This window comes from Podarcis pityusensis, assembly GCF_964106645.2.
Source record: "Podarcis pityusensis genome assembly, chromosome: 13".
NCBI classification, from domain to species: Eukaryota; Metazoa; Chordata; class Lepidosauria; order Squamata; family Lacertidae; genus Podarcis; species Podarcis pityusensis.
Window position 1 is genome coordinate 22,339,962 of NC_138038.1, and position 17,899 is coordinate 22,357,860.

Below are 17,899 nucleotides of genomic sequence, written 5' to 3' on the forward strand. Positions count from 1 at the left end.
AGACCTTAAATCCAAAAAGCTACATTTTCCAAGTAGAATACAGTCTTTAGATAACCTGGACAGAGGAACACAGAAATGCACTGCAGACCAACAACGGGGAACATGAAGGCAAATGAAAAGAAAGATCCAAGGAAATGAGAAAAAAAATTACAGGTACAGTGGTGCCTCGCAAGACGAAATTAATCCGTTCCGCGAGAGTCTTCGTCTAGCGGTTTTTTCGTCTTGCGAAGCAATCCTATTAGCGGCTTAACGGATTAGCGCTATTAGCGGTTTAGCGGCTATTAAAGGCTTAAAGGCTTAGGGGATTAGCTGCTAAAAGGCTATTAAAGGCTATTAAAGGTTTAGCAGATTAGATAAAGCGGGGGAAAGCGGAAAAAAAATCTCAAGACTCGCAAGACATTTTCGTCTTGCGAAGCAAGCCCATAGGGGAATTCGTCCTGCGAAGCAACTCCAAAACGGAAAACCCTTTCGTCTAGCGGGTTTTCCGTCTTGCGAGGCATTTGTCTTGCGGGGCACCACTGTATTCAAGAAGCATGCACAAAACTACACTGAAAGCCATTAAATTTGAAGAAGACCAGAAGCATAAAATTTGGAGAGGCATAATAATTCTACTTGGCAGCTCTTGTATTTTGCTTCTATCCCTGACGGTTCCTATTAATAAGCTCCTTTCTATTATATATTTGGTGCAGTAGCAGCCAGTGAGGTTGTACAAGCAAGGCAAGCACTAGTCACCAGCTTGTTGCAGTGCTGTTACTGCTTCTTGAGAGGAGCGTGAGTGAGGTGAGCAAGTGCACTGCAGGTGCAGAAGCAGGAGAGTCAGATTGGTGCTGCCGCCACACCCACACCCCTCCCCTCAGAGGAACTGGCAGCTATGCTCAGTATTTGGAAGCCAGGTGAACAACACCGCCCCATGGACTGCTACTCCCTTGGTGTACAAAATTCGTTTCAATCCTTGTCCTTTCAATGTGAGGAAGGTTATTAGGAAGCCGTTTTACAGACACAAACAATCAGACACAGCTTGTAACTTATTCAGGGCCAATCAGGCCTTGGTTCATCAGCCAATCAATGACTGAAATAATTCTTCCAAGGTTTAAATCAAAAGCATTATCCACTTATTCCACATGGATAGTAGATGCAGATCAATTACAAAAAAAACTGTACAGTTTCTGGTAAAGGGTCAGAAACCAGGCAGGGTTTGAGGTGGGGCTTTTCCAGTAGACTTCCTACCTCACCCCTACACATACCGTATTTTTCGCCCTATAGGACGCACCAGCCCATAGGACGCACCTAGTTTTTTGGGGGGGAAAGAAAGTAAAAAAAAATTATTTCTCCCCCCAGGCGCGGGGCTGGGGCAGGGGAAGCCCGAGCTTCCCCCGACCCCAGCCCCCAGAACAGGCAGCTCTCCGCAAGCCTTGGGAGCCCGGCGCTAGTCAGCAGCTTGTTGCGCACCGACCCCTCTCGCTCTCCAGGCTTCAGCGAAAGCCTGCATTCACCCCATAGGACGCACACACATTTCCCCTTCATTTTTGGAGGGGGAAAAGTGCGTCCTATAGGGCGAAAAATACGGTAACCAAATGTTAAATCTTGGACAACTCTTTCCATCTCCCAGGCTTCTGTTAAAAAAATTAAATATTGGGGAGTGGGGGGAGAGATACACAGTTTACAACAAGGACTATCAGTGAATTTTAGCCCTTTCCAAAATACTGTTTATTACCTAAGGCTCTACCAGCTACTAGATCACAGCTGCTTCATTGACAAGAAATGGAAACAGGTGGATTTCTAAAGAGGCAACAGCAAATTAGCTACAGCTAAGAAAGTACACAATTGTCTTGTTAGAGACTCTAGGGTACATGTACAAGACACGCTACTTCCAATGAAAGTATTAATGGAAATGGTAGACAACAAATCATAGGAGTCCATACCTCAAACTGGGTAACAGCAGCGTAGCGAGTATCTCCAGAAGGGGTGGTGTATTTACTTCGATAGAAGCCTTTCATTTTATCATTCAGCTCTCCAACAAAATCTATTTTTAACGTCCCCATTCCTGTGATTAAAAAGAGGAAGACAGTTTATGAAGACTTGCTGTGTGGATGTGCTCCATCCAGAATATTCAAATGGGCAAGGGTGTTTGGACTATTTGTTGTCCCTTTGGAATAACTTGTTTCCTCTCCAAATGCCTTGAGGTGCAATATGTTTCAAGCATATTCCAATTAAGATGCAATTTATCTAGTGTAAATGGCACCTCCTCTCTTGTTGCAGATCAGGATTATGTGGATTAATGCAAGGGTGCTGTGGTAAGGATGATAGGGCTGGGAGGTTAGGGATTCCCAACCTTAACACCATCACTACATATTAATGCAGCAAAACCAAAGTGTATGTAGAGTCCAAGCCCTGAAGACTTCTAACCTAGATTAGTTAAGCAAAGTAGGAATTTGGACTTGGAGATAGGAGGCAGGGATGGAACTAGAGCCAAGTAGCAGTGAAAAGAGCTTGTCATACAAGTCCTGGACAACTCAAAAAAATGTTTTGCTGCAGAAGCATACCTAGAGGAAGAACACAACATGGTGAATAAAGAGGAGAACTCTGCTGTTCCATGTTAAGCTATTCCACGGCATAAGATGGCAGGGAAGAAGCTGAAGTCACACACAGATGATCTGAACTCAGAGGAAAGCATATGATGTATCACTTAAAAGCAGAGATGGAAAACAGAGCACAGAACTCTGAGGTGCCCGTTTATCCTGGCATCTAAAATGTTTGATAACAGCACAAGAATTTGGGGTTGTTTTTCCAGGCCTGAGTGAAGGTTTAAGTTTTAGAAGCTATTCCAGACCAGCAAATTAGATACCTGCTGATTAAATATCATGAGTAAAATTTGACCAGCATTCTGGATTTTTTTTGGGGGGGGGCAGTAGGAATAAAACTGACAATGCCATCTTTGTAAGTTGCCGAATACAGCAAAATAATGTCTGGATCAACCTATAATAATTTGTTTATAGAGCAGAGCATTTAGGAGCTTTGTTTTTTAAACTAATTTTCAAAGCAGTGTGTAAAATTTCAGTGCTGACTGTAGCCTAACTTGACCAGCAGTTGTGCATTAAATGCCTGAAGCAGCACCAACCAAAGTTCAGCTGAACACTTTATGGGTGTCAACAAACAGATCTGTCTAGCATAAATAGCTCATCTGCCTCCAGCTCCAAACAGAAAAGCACATGGCAAATGTTCCCACAGCACGTTTTGCTGATGATGAACACCAAACAATTCTGTTGGTCAAATTCATTCTGCCACTCATCACAACTCATACCATCACCTACTTTTGAAAAGTGAAGCTCATCAACTTTCATCAAAGTGAAATTTAATTATTCTAGAATAATATCATGAATAAAACTGAATAGTTCAAGAAGCATCAACTTCTACCTCATCATGCCCAACCCCAAGTGTGCTGAAGCAGCTCACCAGAGTCCAGTGGCTGCATTCGGTCTTTCTGCTAAACCAGCTTTCCCAGAGCTTCCATGCCCCTCCCCCCATTCCCTCAGTGCAACCATAAGGAAGATATTGTAAGCCTCTGCTCCCACTTTACATAAACTGCAGTTTGGCATATCATCCAAGCACTAAACTGTGGTTAATAATAATTATGCTTTAGTGAAAGCAAGCCAGCTTCATAAACCAAGGTGATAATGACAGCTTTTTGGAGGCCAACTATATGTTAAGACTGAAGAAAAAAAAAGGAAAAAGACTGCAATAAGGCTGCTGTTCAAGACAGTATCCTCATGTTGATTTATCCCCTCCAGAATGTGTACTATTGCTTAACCTGTGTCATATTCACCACAATGGACATTAACTTGCCCCACAGAATAGACTGTCTTGGTGAGGCAAAGAAAACATTAGTTTTTTTTCCATGATCATCTCACATAAGCAGAAGGCAATGGTATGAAGTAGGAGATGGGGAAGGGAATATATGAAATGGTGACAAAACAGGGTAGGTAACAGTACATATTGAAGGAGAGTTTCCAAGGGGGAATCTTGATCACCTGTAACCTGTTGCTACACAACACTGCAAGATCTCTAACGAGGCTTGCAGTCATTATAGTTTTGGGGGTTAGCAATATATACTATGCATAGCATTTCATTGGTTTTTATAAGCAAAGTTTCTTTATGGGTAACTGAAAACGATGTTTATTCTTTGTTTTAGGTGAGAGTTTTTATTTGCTCTCAGTTTCTCAACACTCCACTTCTGCCACCATGAGCAAATGTTTGCAAAAGTTGTGACAAAATCCCTCTTCATTCGGCTCAGTATTGAATTTCGGTGCTTGTTGACATATTCTGTGCTTGTTGACATACTTTATTTTAATTTCAGTTCCTTTCTTATTCTGTGTAGTAGCTTCTGTGTAGTAGCATCTATGATGGCTGGACTAGTATTAGCATTCCCAGAGGGACTGGAGTGTTAGCAAACAGCAGGAAACACGCCGGAATCTGGTAGCACACACGGATTAAAATGTATTGTGACACAGCATCTGTGGACCAGAGCCCACTTTGCCAGTTGTACAAAGTTTTATCCTTCAGCTGACATACAGATGTATATATGTGGCTACAATCAAAAGTGTGGGTGGCGTGAAGCCAACATCATTACAAAGACAGGCATGAAGACTAGCATATCACATTACTATACAAAGCCCAAACCTGGTCAGAAGAGTCACTCAACATGAATTTAATCTACTTCTACTTTGTAATGAATTGGCACAGCATGACGAATAGTGCACATAAACTCCTACCGAGGGACAGTTACTAAATTGGATCCAGACTAGATTAACTGTACTTCAATCCCATTCAAATTCATATGAAAATTCAAGTCAACTAAATATGAGGCAGTTTCCAGTTACTAGGGCTTTAAAGGTTTTTGGAAAGTTTCTTGAGCTTTAAGAAACTGGATTCTATTTGGTTCAGTTACCAACATATTGAGAAATACAGGGAAGGATGAGTTTTCAAAAGCATATTCCAACAGAAGAAAATCCTACCCTGGGGATGAGGTGCAAAATGTTTTGGACCTCTACTGAGCCATCTAGCTTCTAAACCAACATTTGTAGAGAAACCCTTTACCTTTTTGAAGTGTGCTGGGAAAAGAGAGGGTCACTTTCTCATCTTCGTTTTGGTAGTTGAATCCTGTTGCATGGATTTCTGAAAAAAGGAAAGGAAAGTGCTCTTAAAAGTTTTGAATAGCAATGACCATTCATGTGATGTGAGGACACTTGGATTTTGGAAGAAAGAGCTAAATTCCTGTCCTCTTTTTTCTTAATATATTTTTAAAACCCTTTTTGTGGTCTTCAATATTAATCTCACCGCTACCTTTGCACAATCAATTATATTTTGGAGATTTGATCCCCAGCTTGAATGCAGGAATAAAAAAAAAACCCATTCCCTTTTAGGACCTGGGTAGAATCTACACACATGTAAAAAACACTGTGAAAATGCTTTTTTAAAAAGGTTTTGAAAAATATATTGAATTTCCATAGCTCACTGCCATCATCTATTGTTAATTTGTATATTGCACTTTACAATACACATAACCGTTTAATTTGCAGCTGCATAGCTGAGTCCAGGATCAACATGTTTCTCTCTCCTTTCAGTTTTTGTGTTGGTTCTGAATTGTGTTGGTTCATTTTGTGTTGGTTCATTTATTTCCCTCAGCATGAAGCTCCTCATAAATGGCAACACTCCGTGGAAGCCTATTTCTGAATTTGGGAGGAACTATGCTTTGGAAAGAAACATTCTATCACTTTCTGCTATTTCCTCCCCAGCCCCCATTTCTTCTCACTGTCCCATCAGAGAAAAAGCCGTTCTTAATAAGTTATCAAACTGTGTGTCCCACTTGCTTTCCTTCAGGCTAACTCCACATTCTGGTGGCAGAGGGATTGTATGTGTGTGCTATTTTCTGCTGACAACTTTCTGATATAGAATGCAGTCCCCTTTGTGTGGCCCACATGCTTCACTAGGTTTGGGGCAGGGGAGGAGCCTTGTTTGGAACCTCCCAACATTTTGTAATTAACTATTTTATGGCAGCCATTTTATGACTCTCCATGCCTTCCTATGGCAGTCATTTTGTGGCAATGCCCACAAGTACCCTCTTAAAATTCTACAGGTTACAGACCCCTGCTCTAGCCCTTATAATCCGAGAAAAACCTGCAACATGGAGTTTTTGCACTGACAGCTCAACAAGTCACACCGTATCTTGTAGCTGGTCCACACGGGAGGACATTCACTCTGAAACTCCTCTCTTTCCCCTTTTTAATCACCTGCCACTATTGCTCCCAAGCCCCACCAGCACATTCTAACTGCTCGGCAATTACAATGCAAAGATGCTTAGTTTAGTACATGGCTGCAACAACATGAACTTTGAGACTTCTCTTGCATCCGTAATTCTAAGAACCGCCCCCCCCCCTTTTTGTAATGCTACTAAAACTCATGGTTGTGAAAAACAGATTTTTAAAAATTATGGCAATAGCTGCTTAAAGCTTTGCAATGGAGTGCAGTAAAGTTCCAGTAGCCATGGAAGGCAGTTTCTTCAAACAATTCTTACTCCACAGACCCTGTGCCTGTTCTGAGTCCCAACCCCCTCAGCAATCTGTGAAATGACCATCAACCTATTTAGCCATTTTCAAAACATACTTAATCCAATGTGAGTGGTATTGCCTCAGATAATTACTACAGTCATACCTCGAGTTACAGACACTTCGGATTGCGCATTTTCAGGTTGCGCACCACGCCGAACCCAGAAGTACCGGAACGGGTTACTTCCAGGTTTCGACACTCGTGCATGTGCAGAAACACTAAATTGTTTAGTAAACACTCCCACACGGATCACATTCGCAACCCGAGCGTCCACTGTACTACCGAATAGGGTATACATCCAAAAACCTAGGTGAATTTTAGGGAATCAAACTTTTACATGGTTTAATTAGGTATTTCATAGAATTCTGCTTTGCAGTCACAGCAAACTAGTAGCCTTAGTTTTGCTTCTCGTATATTTAATTATGTAAATATGTATGTAACGTGCAGTAGCGAGCTTATGTGCGCACAAAAACTATTCAATACAGGCAGAATAACCATATTTTAATATGTACCAATTGTATTTTGTTAAGCACAGTGAGAGGACACATGAGGCATGTAGGGATCTCTCTCTCTCTCTCTCTCTCTCTCTCTCTCTCTCTCTCTCTCGCAGCAGCAGCAGCACAAAGCTACTGGCTACCCCCAGTCCATAACAACTACTGTAGCATGACATTCCTCAGCTGACAATTTATAGAAAGGCTTAAGATCCAAGCCTCAAATGCTGATTTTAGGATAGTGTCTCACACACACACACACAAACACACACACACACACACACACACACAGCCCCACTCACACCCCTGTTGAAGATCAAAGTTCCATCTAAGTTCAGCATCCTGTTCTCACAGTAGCAAACCAGATGCCTATAGGAAGTCTAACATAGTCTAAAAGCAGGAGCACTCTCCCAACTTGCAGTTTTCAGCAACTGGCAATCAGAGGCATATTGTCTCCAGTAAACAAAATACTGCACCAGTGGTTACCCAACTTTTCCCCACTCAAAAACCACTTGAAAACTGTTGAAAGTCTTGGCAGACCACTAACTTTTTCTGCCTGTTGTAGCAAATGTAACACACTAGGCTAGATGGGATATGAATTTTTATTGTACCCTAACAGAAATTTATTTCATAGACAACCTAAATGAAGTTCACATACCAGTTTGGGACCTCTGTACTACACAATAAATTTGAGTTAAAGAACGCTATTTCTGAATGGCCAACACAAAATGTGAAAAGAGGCTTAGAAGTGGCTCAGGTACTTGTTAACAATTCACTACATTCACCTACAGTACCATGGTATACATGTCTACTCAGTAGCCTCTTTCTGTTTAATAAAAATTATTCCCAGGACAGCTGCCTGAATTTTAGTTCAGGGTTGGCATTGGGGGAAATGGGGTTCTTGTGCCTTCAACAGCTGCACAATCAGGACCAACTGCAGACTTTTTCATTTTCTGCAAAATGCATTCAGCTATCTATTAGCATGAACAAGTAACAGGGGTTCCACAAAGCTTAGCTGAAGGATCAGGCTGAGTTCTGGAACAAGTAAAGGAATATTGAAGAGGGTCTTTGAGGATGCGTGGATAGAGCCTTTTCCTCTTCATTGAACATCCCTACATGCATATACAATTTATTTGTTTTACTATGAAGAATTCTACTCTGCCCCTTCAGCATTGAGGATCCATACAGAAATATTCCTTAAGTTAGAGGGCATGATTTCTAGGTAGGTATGAGAGGAAGCATTTCTTGTTCATTTCTTAACAGACCTAGAAATAATTTGGTCCCATATATATTACAGGCAATTTTGGAAACACTTAGCATCAAAATGTACTCATTCCACCTTCCCTTTTTCTATCTAATATCTAAATGGGAAAATGTGTACAGCATTTTTTAAAGAGTATGTGGGAATTACTTTATTAACAGAGTGGTAAAGGAGTTAAAACAAAAACAGATTAGCAGTAGAAACTTGCTTCTGAGTGGATGTGAAAAACCTGTTGCTTGCATCCTGCTATTTAGTAACACATGGGCAAACCACAATGAGACACTATTCATCAGCAGCATTGTATAGTCGTATCTTGCACCTATCCATAACGTATAGCCCTGTAGCAATGGCAAAACAGATTTAATTAACTACTTGGACCACAGAAATGCATATGAAGGAATTAAAGTCTTTTACATACACATCCCCATTGTTGTACAGAACCCAGGAAGATGCCATCTTGCTAAATAGCTGCCTTTGTTCTATCTTGGTATGAATCTCTCCTTTCTGGTAACCTAGAAATGTAATCTGTGTGTCTCAAATGTTTTTGAGGTCAACTGAGTCATCAGAAATGGCTAACACTGGATTAGGAAAGGAAAGCTGCCCATGTCTGACATCGCTTACACCCCTCCTTGCAAAGCACCTACACAGATTTTTAGGGAGTGGGTGGTGCTGTGGTCTAAACCACTGAGCCTTTTGGCTTGTGGATCGGAAGGTTGGGGGTTCAAATCCACACAGTGGGGTGAGCTCCCGTTGCTCTGTCCCAGCTTCTGCCAACTTAGCAGTTGGAAAGCATACCAGTGCAAGTAGATAAATAGGTAACGTTTCGTTAGGAAGCTAAACAGCACTTCACGGTGTCCCGTTGCACCAGAAGTGGTTTAGTCATGCTGGCCACATGACCCAGAAAGCTATCTGTGGACAATCGCCAGCTCGCTTGGCCTGAAACGAGATGAGCGCCGCACCCCATAGTTGCCTTTTAAAAAAACATTTACACAGATTTTTCACATGCATTATCTATGGTACAAGTGGATAGTCAAATCAATTTGGACTTTGCTATAGGGGTGTATGCTAGCGATTGCATTGGATTTGATTGGATATAGACAGTTGCAATCAAGGAAACTGTGTTCCCATGGTTAAAAGTTAAAATATCTTGACTTGCAAGGTAATACATGGAACATGAATAATCCTAAATCATTATTAAAAAAAAGCTTTTACAACCGTCTGCAAACCCTGCTGATCAGTGTATTCTGTGCTAAAAAAAGAAACCTATTAGATATAATACTGTTCTTTGCCAAAAGTGTCTAGAAGAAAGTGTAATAGCACATTGGCTGAGCATCCAGGTGGTACCTGGTCAAAACCGTAGCATCTTCAGTTAAAAGAATCAGGTGACATGAAAGTCCTCTGCCTGCGATCTGTGCCAATCACAAGCAAACAATATTGAGCTAAAAAGCCAAAATACTCTAAAACCTGGACTTTGTAGCTTCCTATGCTTACCCAGAGCAAAGTCTGCTTTGTGGTTTTTGTGTGTGTGTGTTCTTAAAAAAAAACAGAAGTAGCTCCCTTTCCATTCTCCCCAAAGAACTCTTGTAACATGCATGAATACTCAATACACAAAGCTCATTTAAGTAAAGAGCTCATCCTATCTCTTTTCCAGGTAAACCACCACAAGACATGGGCCTACAAGCAGTGTTGAAGCTATACAGGTGCATTCACTCTGCCTGTGAGACTTCACAAGTAAATATAATCTCTTAAAACAGACAAATGAATAAGCTGCATAAAAGCATTTATCACAACTGTTGGCTTCTACGATGTACTACAATTCAATAAACAGAGATCGCCATGGCAAGGTGATAACAAAAGCTATCCTTGTCATTAAAAAGTCAAGTCTTAAAATGAGTGTGAAATTAATGTGAACACAGAAAACCAATATGGAAATAAAGCCTTAATAGAACTATGCATTTTGAGTTTTCATTTTGAAACATGGGTGCTTTCTTCAACTTTCACAACTACTAAAATGAAGTAAAAATAAATACAATATAAAGCTCTACCTTCAGAGTACACTTCTTACTTAAAGACTCAGCTGATGAGCCATTTCTGCACATGACAATATTTTGGTGTGTGTTCTAGACTGACACTCAGTTCATGCGGCACCACCTAACATCTTTCTTCAATGTACAGTGGTACCTCAGGTTACAGACGCTTCAGGTTACAGACTCCGGTAACCCAGAAATAGTACCTTGAGTTAAGAACTTTGCTTCAGGATGAGAACAGAAATCGTGCGGTGGTGGCACGGCGGCAGCGGGAGGCCCCATTAGCTAAAGTGGTACCTCAGGTTAATAACAGTTTCAGGTAAGAACAGACCTCCAGAACAAATTAAGTTCTTAACCTGAGGTACCACTGTATTCAATTTCCTTGATACAGATGGGTAGCCGTGTTGGTCTGCCATAGTCGAAATAAAAAAATTCCTTCCTGTAGCACCTTAAAGACCAACTAAGTTAGTTCTTGGTATAAGCTTTCGTGTGCATGCACACTTCTTCAGATACACCTTGAGTGCATGTCATTTTCGATTTCCTTGAGTGCATGTCATTCTCGATGGCTCCAACCCACCAATCTCAGATGTCATGCTTGTTTGTGATACAGCAGAGAACATTTTCTAAAGGAAAGCAGAATAGCTGGGAACAGATGCCAAAAAGGGAAGTAGTGTTGACTGTGGATTGATTGGAACATCAGGCTTGGCTGTAGGAAACCTAGGTTCAAATGAAGTAGATCTGTGAGGATAGTCAGAAAGGCTTGATGGGCCTTATGCCTGTATCTCTCCTCACTGAGAAGCATGTGCTTAACCCATGGCTGACAAGAGTTGCCTCAGAATAGGGTGAAAGCAAAGTAAACAAATGTCAATCCTTCCACTGAAAAGAACATGCAAGTCCAACCTCTCTCTTCCTTTGCCTGAAACTAATTGTGAGCAGGAGGCAGAAAACTTCACCCCCCAAAAACAGACAGGGATTTAGCCCCTTTACACTCAATAGGATAAACTTTAAAAGCATAACGTTAAGCTATGGTTTGGCATTATGTCAGAAATGAGCCTGTTCGACTTTCAGGCTTATGCACATATGCGCGCGCACACATGCACTGGGGAGAAAATAAAAAAACTTCCATTTTAGCTTTATAACTAAGCAATTCTAAACACACATGAATGAACCTAGGGAACTATAGTTTGCTCTAACCTATGGTTACAGAACAAATCAGTATTTCAGACTATGGTGTTTTGAGAGGTGGCATCATTTTATAGGAAGTGGAAGCAGCAGCAATTAAGTAAGAGCAATTAAGCAGCATTGGAGTGTGGCAGCAGTTAAGGATTTGGCATTCTGAAGGACGAAACTACAAACTGGAAATGTGAAGTTTAAACAGTTTGAATCATCACTGGGCAAAAACTCAGTGAAATTTGATCCCTACTATCTTTAGATTCCATATGGAAAGAAAGCCTGCTGCAACAGGATGGTGCAACAGTGTTCTCAGCAAACTAAAGGGAGGGGCTGAACATCTGCCTTGAATATTTCAGGGTCTGGAAAGTGCACTTATCCCAACCAGAAGTGCCATTAAATCCTCCTGACAGGCAGCCTTTGATCAGGATGGAGAAGCATGCAACCCAAAGGAATACTCGCTGAAAGCTCATGTTGCTTCTGTAGTGGTTGTTTCACAATGCTGAACACTCTACATAGTGCTGACTTGGTATCGTACTATCCCTTAATTGTTTAGCAATTCAGTCATATAATCAGAAAACAGAGGTATTCAACTAACAAAAAATATTTCAGTTTATCATACTGTGATAAGGGTTTTCCATGTTCACTGAAGCTACAAAATACTGGGAAACTGTAACTGCTAAGGGCCACACCCATAACAGACATGTTTAGGGGATATAGTACTCACACGAGCTGGAGGAACAGCAGGGCTTGGTTGCCCAGGTGCTCCCCATTTATGAGTACCACTTCCAGGTACCCAGCACCATGCATGTGTACAGTTGCACAGAAATAGAACACACATAAATTGGGAGTTGCCTGTAATATGTTCACTTGCTTGAACTAGGACTTTTATTCTGAGACATGTGGCACTTACATGTTATCCTCAACCTTTTCAGACCATGGAACCACTTTTAACCCAAACAGGCATTTGGAGACCCATTTCTTAATTTTTTATTATCTTAATCTTTTGCATGGTGGTTGTGCTCCTGCTGTGACCCAACTTGGATCAGGCTATGACCCACTAGTGGGTCCTGACTAAGCAACAGCCTTCCTTCAACGGAAAGCAGTCTTTTTTTTCTTTTTTTGCCTCTACTTTGATACTCTGAGCTGGGAAAATTTCAGGCAGCAGTTTGTAAAAAAATTGATGCTGTCACTTAGCGAGTTTTCAAATATTTCCCCACTCTCTTGGTCTTCTCATCTTACTGAGATTGCAGTATCAAACTTTCAAGAAGTGAAATGGAATGAGGAGGAGAAAAGGAGGGAGGATTAGGGTAACAGAAGAAAGAAAAGAAGCCACTGTGACTGAGGGAAGAAATAATACAACAAAAACAACTCAATCTAAACTCATCTTTATAAAGAGGAATTGCAAGCTATTACAGGCAATGAAGAAGGACACTGCATTTTATGAAACATTAACTAAACAGCACCTGGAAGTCATAAGAAAAATAACTTGACTGTGAAGCACGGTAAGAACCTTTGCATTAGAACCAAAAAAAGGAAAAATAATTTATATTCCAAGATGTAATTTGCTAGGCCAATACTAATTGTGCTTACCTGGAAGTAAATCCTTTCAACTTCAACAAAAAATATGTTTAAGATTGAAGACTAAATCAAGAAAGTATGAAGACTGGAACAATTCACTATTGACACTAGTTTACATTTCCTACTACAGTGGTGCCCCGCAAAACGAATGCCTCGCAAGACAGAAAACTCGCTAGACGAAAGGGTTTTCTGTTTTTTGAGCTGCTTCGCAAGACGAATTTCCCTATGGGCTTGCTTCGAAAGACGAAAACGTCTTGCAAGTTTGTTTCCTTTTTCTTAACACCATTAATACAGTTGCGACTTGACTTCGAGGAGCAACTCATAGAACGCAGTGTACATAGTAGCCTTTTTTGAGGTTTTTAAAGACTTTGGTGATTTTTGAAGCTTTTCCAAAACTTCTTTTGCAGCCATTTGGTAAGTTAAGCTTTTAAAACTTTTTTGGGGGGTTTTGGATTTTGGGTTGGGGTGTTTGGAATTCAAGGACTTGGTGTTGGGGAGGGGTTTGCAAGAATCTGGAAGCTTGTTTCTTTTTTCTGCATTTTTATGATTTTCTGTGACCATTGGGCCACTCTGCTGTTTTTTAAAAAAAATTCTGGATTTGAATTTCTGTGTGCTGGGTGGCTGGGGGAACAGTTGGGGAGGGGTTTGCAAGAATCTGGAAGCTTGTGTGTTTTTTTTCTGCATTTTTATGATTTTCTGTGACCATTGGGCCACTCTGCTGTTTTTTTTAAAAAAATCTGGATTTGAATTTCTGTGTGCTGGGTGGCTGGGGGAATAGTTGGGGAGGGGTTTGCAAGAATCTGGAAGCTTGTTTTTTTTCTGCATTTTAATGATTTTCTGTGACCATTGGACCACTCTGTTTTTTAAAAAAAATTCTGGGTTTGAATTTTGAAATGCTCTTTACAGTATGTGTGACTTTAAAGAGCACTTAATAAACTCTTGTTGTACCAAACTTGGCTTTGTTTGGCTTTTTTTTGACCATAGGAACGCATTAATTGATTTTCAATGCATTCCTATGGGATTTCGTGCTTCGCAAGACGAAAAATTCGCTAGACGAAAAAATTCGCGGAACGAATTAATTTCGTCTTGCAAGGCACCACTGTAACTTCATTCAGATTACATATGGCTGTATCACTTTGAAATTACTTCTTTCAAGTGAACTGAAGGCAACTGACTTACTATTTCGAAGCCACAAAAGCCTGACAACAAGCCTGAGCATCCAAGGCAGCAGTAAAGATTACATGGGAACGTATTCCTATCACATAGTTAAACTTATCACTTCAACAAATGACTTCTAGAAATGTGCCAAATTCTTTGCAGCCAGCATCAAGAGTTATCCCTGATTAGGACTGAAAACTATTCTGAATCCATAGATACCAGCACAAAAATTTTAGGAATCCAGGCAAATAGACACATGGGGTTTTCCCCCTCCTATCCTTGCAGGGGAGCAGGGCACAAAAACTGAAGTAGAAATCAACTGCAGTTTTTCGTACTGAGAGTTATTTAATATAAAAACACAAATCAAATGTGGTTTTCTGATGAAACATGGCAATTACTTGCATATTTAGTCTTAGTTGATTCTGAATACAGTGTCATTACATGAAATATACTGCACATGTCATTTTCTGTTTTAAAATACTGCTCTGAGATTTCACTTATTATGATCTATGGCTATATAACCAAATAAAAGTACTATGACGAACCATGAAAGACTATAAGCCTTCAACCAACAGAGCACTATGCATATTCACAATTTGTTTGCAAAGAGCTTGTAGTACAGATTAAAATAACTGCATCTATAAAGCAATTTCTGAAATTACAGAGTGGCCAGATGGATATGTCAATTAATTAATGATTCCAAATTATAGTCCTGCAATATAAAAAAAGCTTGGACCCTGGCCAAAGGTTGTACACAATTATGTTCCAAAGGAAGGACAAAGGCAAGTGTTCAAGCCAGAATTGCACATACTGGGAAGGAAATAGATTATACTGGGATGCCTCCTTCCCTTTTATAGGACTGAAACATTCACTGTATTTGAGGTTTGGCTACGATTGTGCATTCCTCCCTTCACTGTGTGCCTGCTTCTCTGAAAAAATCCTGGCCTGCATTAATCAGGAGTTCTCCATTACATCCCAACTGGTAAACTCTAGCAATGTTGGTTAACAAACCAATAAGTCAAGATCTGATCAGGTAGGCCTGAGGGCCTGCAGCATACAAGCAGACCCTTAGAGTCATCTGATCCAACCTCCTTCAATGCAGGATTCTCAACTAAAACATCCATGACAGACGGCCATGCAACCTCTGCTTAAAAACCTCCACTGAAAGAGAACCCACCAACTTCCGAGACAGACAGTTCCACTGTTGATCAGCTCTTACTGTCAGAAAGTTCTTCCTGATGTGTAGTCAGAATCTCTTTTCTAATAACTTGAATCCATTGGTTCAGGGCCTACCCTTCAGAGAAGGAGAAAACAAGCTAACTCCATCTTAAAGCAAACCATGTGTCTGACTTGGTTTTGGGTTACTGTTTTGAAAAGTTGCCTCACAAACACATCACCTTTCCCTATCCATAGGATACAATTACTCACTCCTGGCAACAAGAACACACATGCATCCAGATAAGGAACCCCATATGCACAACTAATTAAAATCCAATGAACAACCACTGACCCATTAAAAGCAGCAATAGAAGGAAACAGACAAATGCAGGCCACAAATCTTCTTCCACTTGGCCCACTGCTCACTTGGTGCCCCCAGCTGGCTAAACGAGCCTTTTAGCCTTGGACAACTTTTTAATAGTAGTCTTAAAAAATGGAGAAAATGGCTATAAATGCAAAAAATTGTCCTCGTCCCCATATTTCCTCTTGTCTCCCTTCCTCCCCAGTCTTCAGCAAAGACATCAACAATGATCTGAATCATTAAACCTTGGCCACCTATTAAGAATGCGAATAACAGCAAGTGCAATAGCAATGTAGTGAATAAGTGCACTGGCTTGGCTCTTTGCAACAAAGCTTTGATCCAAACTGACTGACCACTACACTATCCTATCAGTAGCACTACAACTCTGCTTCAAACTCTCAAGGCACTAGCATCAAGATTTTATTTGCCAGTGATTTTTCCTGCCCTGAGGAGGGGAATGGTAATTTACACACAAGTTAATAATAGACCACAGTTCTGGGGAGAGAATAATAATAAGGGAAAGAGAGGATGAGTTGATCTTTTGCAGGACACCATTTGCTTTTACAATGTGTTCTAAGGTATTACCCTGGGATTTGGCAAGTCCACAACTACTAAAAGCTTCTGCTAAGTGCTATAATTAATTCTCTCTGGGCAAGCGTGAATATTACACTTTTTATATGGGCTCCATTTAAGAATCATTGGAATGTCACCACAAATTTTCAAAAACTCTTAACCCTCCCCTTCTCCCAAGCTGGGAAGAACAGCTCAATCATCTAAATGCCTTCTATAACATCAGAAATCATGTTGGTGGTTGAAAGACGTTTGTGAGGCTTCTTTACCCAGCAACAGGGAAAGAAATCCTGAAATCCTCACCAGTTCAGACAGGAACTGTGCTTTTTAAAAAATTTAATGTCTGAGAGTAATAACATTATCCCTAACTAGCCCTCAACAAAAATTCCAGGTTCTGAGGAAAAAACCAAAACTTCTCTCAAGTCGTTAATCAACTAATTTTGCTAGAGGCAAACTTTGCAAAAGTGATGAAGCTCCAATTCTCAATCCTTTAGATTCCCCTTACAGTGTCCCCCTTTCACAGACACTTTTAGCTTCACACCCCTCTTTTGATCTCTGGTTTGGCAACTATGGGGCAAGATCACAGAACAAACACTCAGGAAGCTGGATAGTATGTTGAATAAATAAAGCAAAAACATGCAAATCCAGACACTTTAAACATATTTATTTCTACATAGTTATTCCTGGAAAAGAGAGGGCCTGATGTAAGCTTAGTGGTAAGAACAGTGTTAGAAACTCAGATATATAAGCTAGGTACCAAATGGCTCCTTAAACCAAGGTTACAGTTGGAAAGTCTAGTTGCCATTTTGGAGCACGACAGCTCTAGAATGCATGCTTAGATGTATGAAGTCCCAGTATCTTAAAAGAGAATGTAGCAAAGGGTCCCAAGACTTCAGAAAACGAAGTTAAAGATGCCAAGTCAGCCACTAATAAGCAAACTGAACTACAGTCGTACCTCAGGATAAATATGCTTCAGGATAAGTATTTTTGGGTTACGCTCCGCAGCGACCTGGAAGTAATGGAGTGTGCTACTTCCGGTTTTCGCTGCTCGTGCATGTGCAGACGGTCAAAATGACGTCACGGGCATGTGCGGAAGCGGCGAAACGCGACCCGCACAGTCGCGTCTTACGTTCTATTCAGGATGTGAACGGGGCTCCGGAACCGATCCCGTTCACATCCCGAGGTACCACTGTATATAGATTGTTCCATTTTATTCTTTTTAATTTATACTAACCGTCAGCCCTGTCCTGAAGGACTGAAATGGCCTCCACATCCTTAGATCTATTTTTGTAACTAATTCTCATCCTCAATATGTGAATGTTCTAGCCTTTTTCAAAACTTTGCCCTGAAAAAGCAGTTTTCTTCATGTTTAATATTCTAGCAACTTAGTGCTGGATGGAATACCCCCTTCCACCCACCACCAGGCAGCATTAGCTTACCACAAGCTGAGAACTACTGCATATTGTGCAGAAGCAGCTTGTCTCAAGCCAGGAAAACATAGAAGCACTGTTTGAACACC

The 17,899-nt window shown here is 40.7% G+C and overlaps 1 protein-coding gene across 2 annotated transcripts in view; it reads right to left on the reverse strand.

The window, feature by feature from the left end:
• The window catches only part of NPEPPS (aminopeptidase puromycin sensitive), a 75,722-nt gene that overhangs the window by 37,932 nt on the left and 19,891 nt on the right, over positions 1–17,899 (reverse strand). For both annotated transcript variants that reach the window (XM_080979278.1, XM_080979277.1), the window contains exons 3-4: positions 5,095–5,172; positions 1,923–2,044 (exon numbers count right to left, since the gene is read on the reverse strand). In XM_080979278.1, coding sequence (XP_080835404.1) covers positions 1,923–2,044; positions 5,095–5,172 — 200 coding nt within the window. The remainder of the gene's footprint in view (positions 1–1,922; positions 2,045–5,094; positions 5,173–17,899) is intronic.